Source organism: Meleagris gallopavo, chromosome 1 (genome assembly GCF_000146605.3).
Source record: "Meleagris gallopavo isolate NT-WF06-2002-E0010 breed Aviagen turkey brand Nicholas breeding stock chromosome 1, Turkey_5.1, whole genome shotgun sequence".
Taxonomy (NCBI): domain Eukaryota; kingdom Metazoa; phylum Chordata; class Aves; order Galliformes; family Phasianidae; genus Meleagris; species Meleagris gallopavo.
Window position 1 is genome coordinate 56,155,215 of NC_015011.2, and position 5,666 is coordinate 56,160,880.

At 37.2% G+C, this 5,666-nt stretch overlaps 1 protein-coding gene across 1 annotated transcript in view; it reads left to right on the forward strand.

Moving 5' to 3' along the window:
* LOC100539388 (transcription factor SOX-5) overlaps positions 1-5,013 on the forward strand; it is a 68,972-nt gene extending 63,959 nt beyond the window's left edge. The window contains exon 6 of the mRNA XM_019611512.2: positions 4,945-5,013. Within this exon, the coding sequence (XP_019467057.2) occupies positions 4,945-5,013 (69 nt within the window). The remainder of the gene's footprint in view (positions 1-4,944) is intronic.
* The last annotated feature ends 653 nt before the right edge of the window (positions 5,014-5,666 follow it).

Consider the following 5,666-nt stretch of genomic DNA (forward strand, 5'->3'; position numbering starts at 1 on the left):
AAAAAATGCAAATCACATGTAAATTGTCCTGTAATACTTACAGTGGCTTAAAAATTGAACTAGCAGTATGGTATGTGTATATTTAAAGGCAAGCAAACCAGAAAAAAAATGATTGTGCATTCAAGAACTAGTTCAGACTAGGAAGAAAATGCACAAAGATTATTTATTTTCATTATGCTGTACTTTTCCCTGCTTTGTGAGATCCTGCACTTCATATATTATGCGTGTATTCTGCTCTGTGAATGCTGTTATGTTCTTCCTTGCTACATACCAATCAGATATTGTCTGGGAGTTGCAAGGTTGGTTGGACTCCCACACCTAACTAAATCTTGGGCCAAACCAGTTCAAAGAGCAACATGCAAGGAAGGCAGGCAGCAAGTGTTTATCTGATTGCTATAATCTACCAGTAATATTAAAAATTGATTTATGGTGATAGGTGCTCTTGTGGGGTAGACGATTTTCTTCTCCACTGCACAGTCCTTATCTAGAAATGCCATAGAAACATGTGTGCCTAATCTTTTCTTTTTTGCCTCATGTTGTTTTTTCCTCATACTTCAAATATTAAAGGTGGAGGAGGAAGGTAAAGAGGAACTGAAGGAGACAGCTAAAAAAAAAAAACCCACAAAAAAATACAAAAAAAAGCAGTTGATCACAGCTTTTGTACTTGTGATTTAGTGTGGTAACAAGCTGCAGGATTTGGATAGCTGACTACCTGGCTGTGCACAAAAACGGGATGGTCAGATATCTATACTCTTATCGCTGTATCTACAGTTAATTGTACTTGAAATTAGATTCCTGTCGCAAAGCTGCAGGCCCAAGATGAGAGACTGTCTTCAGACCTATTAAAAAATGCTCTCAAATAAAACTTCTGAAAAACATTTTTGCATGAGTATTTTGGAAATGAGGATAAAAAGAAGCACTGGAACATGAAAGAAAGAGAGACTATGTATATATTTAAATGCTCGTTCTTCTGCATCTTGAATCCTTTTTACTTTTAAAATTAAACATGATGGTGAAACTAAACTCTATTAAAGAACAATTCCACTGGCAAAAGGGACAGTCAGAAACAAGTCCAAACAGCTGAAAGATTGAAAACAGGTCTTTATTGTGCATGTCCCTGGGCAGTGATTAGCAGCTATCCAACACTAGAAAAGTATTTTCCACAGAGATTTCTACTAACATTTGGTATTAGTTTTCTTGACCATTTGTCCATTTTATTTAAGTGAAGGAGTTCATAAGATCATGTAGAAAGCAGTAAAATTCAATAGAAAATAATAATGATAGTAAAATATCCTCTTTAGGAAAGAAATACATTGAGTTGTTGTAGCAACTAGTGCTCTGAAGCTGATGTTACTGGAGACCGGCCATACATTGAAACATGTATGTGATTTAGTAATAATAAAAAAAAATTGGAAAAATGAGGACACATTGAAAGGGTTTAATCAGGGATTTAAGTGTAAGATTTTCTGAGCAGACCTGTTTCTGCCAAAGACTACACTGATCAGGCCATAAGGAATATTTCTTTCCCTCTGCAATATTAGATTGTACATTAGATTGTATACTGTTTTATTAACTGCGTCCCTCAATCTTTCAACTTAAAGAAACTAAGAGTGTACAGACTTAACATATGGAATATACTTCCTGAGTCCTTTATATGCATTTTTTCTCTCTACATAGTATGACTTTAAGTAAATGACTTTGATAAGACTTTTGTGTTTATTTATACCATTGCACCATTCAGGAACTGAATGGTTTTTGAATTTCTGCCCACTACATGATATTAAATAACCCATTTCTTGCCCACTGCCTACGCATTAAAATTGTTATGTATGCTTTAATTAGTGATATTCCACTTGTCAAAGAGGTAATGAGTGAAAAATATATTGTGAAATCCTAAGATTTTGTTTGAAAGAATACCTCTTCCTCTCTATATAGTAATATTACCTTAAATCATATTAAGGAAATTGAAACAGAAACCCCACAAGCAAAGAAATGGCTGTCAGAAGGCAGAGTTATGGTTATCTCCTTGTCTTCTGAGCCAACTAATTTGAGTAAGCAAGATTTCTGCACTCAGAATGATGAAAGTCGAATTGTTTTATATTATTTGATGTGACAAATATTTTACTATGATTATATGTAGAATAATTACAAGAAATGTGTCATGACTTATTATGAGTGGAAACAAAAGAGCTGAAATGGAAGACCATATAGTGTCAATAATGTGGTGCAAGAGCATTACAGGGGGAGCATCCCTAGAGGGAGAAAGGAAAGCTATAGAGAGATATTACTTGCTGTTTGTCATGATAGGGATGAAGGAAGACCAGAGTGAGAGATGAGCTGGCCTTTTAAGTCCCCTCCATTCCAGGGAAGTACCACAGCACACCCACCAACTTCCTGTTTTATCCTCACACACTTTATAGTCCTTCATTCCATTAAGCTGTGTTTGAACCATGAGATGATTACTGCTTTTGATTCACAGCTTTTTTGCAGGAGTGGCCTGGGTCATTAATAAAATAATGAGTTCATTAATGAAGGCAGTTCACTATTAAGTGGTTTAGGCATTAGATATTGATCGGTTCATGAACTTGGATTTTACCATTGTGTCAAAAATGAGGTCATGACACTTGCCTTCATCTGTACACCATTTTAAAGCCAGTGGTTTTCATATTAGATCTGTTCTATTTCAGAGATTAAAAAATATTACTGCAAGTTATACATAAAAATGATTTTAACTTGGATTTTAATATGCAGATATGGAAAAAACAACAACAAGTAAAGGGAAGAGTGTAAAGATGCGTCTGAACAACCTCATATGAGAAAGAGTATCAGTCCTGTACAATGGCATCAGCCTTGCTCTTACCATCCATTTCTTCATCATCTGGGGAAAAGGCACTAATGAAAACTTTGAATTCAGCAATACATTAAATATAATTCTGCTTCTGATTCTGCAAGAGCCAACACTTAGTCAATGAAGTGGCCCACTGCAGTGAGTGGAGCTCACACCCCAACAGCTGCACTACTTCAGCCTAAGAGCAGGAACTACAAATAGAATAGTTTCTTTCCTACCTGGAAAGGGCCTCGGGCAGCTTTATAGCCAAACGTTTTGTGAGAATACATTGAAGTTGGTCATGTTGGCATCCTTTGCATGAAAAAATTCACAGGAGTACCTCCGGTGTCAGAATAAGTCCAGAAATACCTTGAAAGCACTGAGGAGAGCAGGATGGGGCATTCCTCCTAGCTAGCAGGATTTATCTGTCAAGGGGGAGGAAGGCTTGCTGCCCATTTTGAGGTGTAATACTACAGTTTATTTCTGTGCCCAAATCCATCAACTTACAGCATTCACAGAAGTTATTAGATAGGCAATTATGGATGATTCTTATTCCTTTCCTGCCCTGTTCCTACTTCCCACGCACTAGTGCTGTGATGTGCTTCCCTTTCGTTCTTGTTCTCACAGTGTATGCATTGGTTAATAATGTTAAGATTTGCAAAGTAACCATGTATACATTAAAAAAAATCTGCTCTTACCAGAAAAATCCTCTAGATCCTGCACACTTCTTCTTACTGTCATACTTGTCACTCTATTTCCAACAGCCTGAAAAAAGAAAGAGCTCCTACATAACACAAAGCTGACACAAACTGTTCTATTTGCTGCTCCCTCTTCTTCTGCAGCTGTAGTTAATATTGGACTTTCCTTCCAGAGTTCTTTTGATGGCAGTCTTTGATAATGTTGCAGAAAGAATTTTTATCTGGTAAAACATGAGCATTGGATATACCAAAGTAATTTTGGGGAGAGAGAGAGAGAGATGGGTTAGCACAAACTCAGAGAACGTTGCCTCTCTATTCTCTTTAAACAGAATGTGGAAAATCAGGAGGAAAATATATACAGGTAACTTTTGGAATGCTGATATGAGAAATGGTAAGGGAAGCAGACTTATTTTCATCTCTGATTCTTTATTGCATGTGGAAACAAAAAAAAAGAGTTCTTTTTAATTTGAATAATGGCACTAATATATAACAGATCAGCTAACTGTAAAAAACAGTCCACATGTGCAGCTCAAGAAATTATCCTACATGCTGTCTTTTAAAACACATCAGGAAATCTCACACCTGTTTTCTTTTCACTGACAAATGTTTCACTGAATAGCTTACTGCTACAGCGATCAGCTCTGGTCCTGAGCTCATTGGGAAAAGCATTAAACAAGCATCTGGGAACGGTATGCTCCATCATATGCTGTGAGGCAGCATCAGTAATTAATGTAAGTTCGTTTCATTTTGAAGGGTGTGACTTTGCAGATAACTCTTGATACATAGCAGTGACATTTGGGAGCAAGTTGCTATTAGCCAGCAAATACGCTGAGTACAATATGTCATGTACATCATTAGTTGTGACAGTCACAGGTTGGTGGCAGCTTTCTGCTGTAGTCCTTGCTTGTCTAGGAAAGGTACTATACAAGATGACTGGGTACTTAGGGGCTGTGGCATAAGAAACATAGTATTTATGTGAACTTTAACTAAGGTGAAATTTGATAGTCTGGCCCAGACGTTGGTCAGCCTGCTTCTCAAGCCGATTTTCGGTCCTCTGCTGACATTACTCTCATCATGGAACGTATGGCTCAATCAACCTAACAGTGGATCTTTTTTCTCTTAAAAAAAAAAAAAAAAAAATACAAAATCAAACAAAAGAAGGAGTAAATTATTTTGAGTTTTGCTCCTGAGCAGCAACTATCTTTGATTAGAAAGGGTTCTTTTGAGAGTGGTCTTCAGTCTTCCAATGTAGCTGCCACCTGAATTACAGTGGCTTGCCCTTAAAGTTCTATTTCTGTTGTAGGACCCCAACTAATGGATTGTTGCTGAGCATGCAGCAGCCATTCTTGCATGAACTCTTAGACGTTTGTCTTAAAAAAATACTGGAGTGAATTTCAGTTTGTGTTCTTTTTCTTTCAGATGGCCTCTTCCTTTTTCAGTTGGGCTGTTTGTGCAAATGTCTTCATGGCAGAATTGCTGTGTGAATAACTTCCATGCTAAGTGGCATAAGCCAGAGTACTCCTCATTGTACATCATCCTCAATGGGCAAAACTCATGTTATTGCTTTCTCCACCTCTGCATGCTTTTTCTGTAAGAAATCAAATATAAAAGAAGTGTTCTAAAGTTATTTTAGTTATACAAATGAATAATACTGCTTTTTTTGCCTCTTTGGATGTTCCGTAATGCAAAAGGTCCCTTTGACTCATACCCTTCCAAGTGCTGCTGAAGTTGTTTCTCACCAGTGCATTTTGTTCTGTAGTATTTGGTAGAGCAGGAGAGCCTTCAGAAGCACATTATTGACATGAAACAGCTACCGTCTGTATTATTTGGCAGTTTAAGGCACTTCTCTGCACTTAGTTTAAAAGGCTAAGCATGTGATCAATTTGGTAATACTTAAAGACTTTGTGATGAGATAAATTTGAGACAGGTGCTGGTAGTGACACCTGGATTCTCTTGCAAGACTGAGCAAAGACAGAAAGCTTCCAGCCTGGAAAAGCCTTGCTTTGTAATAATATGAAAAAATGTTTATACAGTTCTCTGAGCTGCAGTTGAGTTTTCCTCAAAGTTTGTTCCTGATGCCTTTTCTGCAAGGCAAGGAGCATTCATACCAGCTGTTAACTGGTTAGGGATTGTCTCTGTAT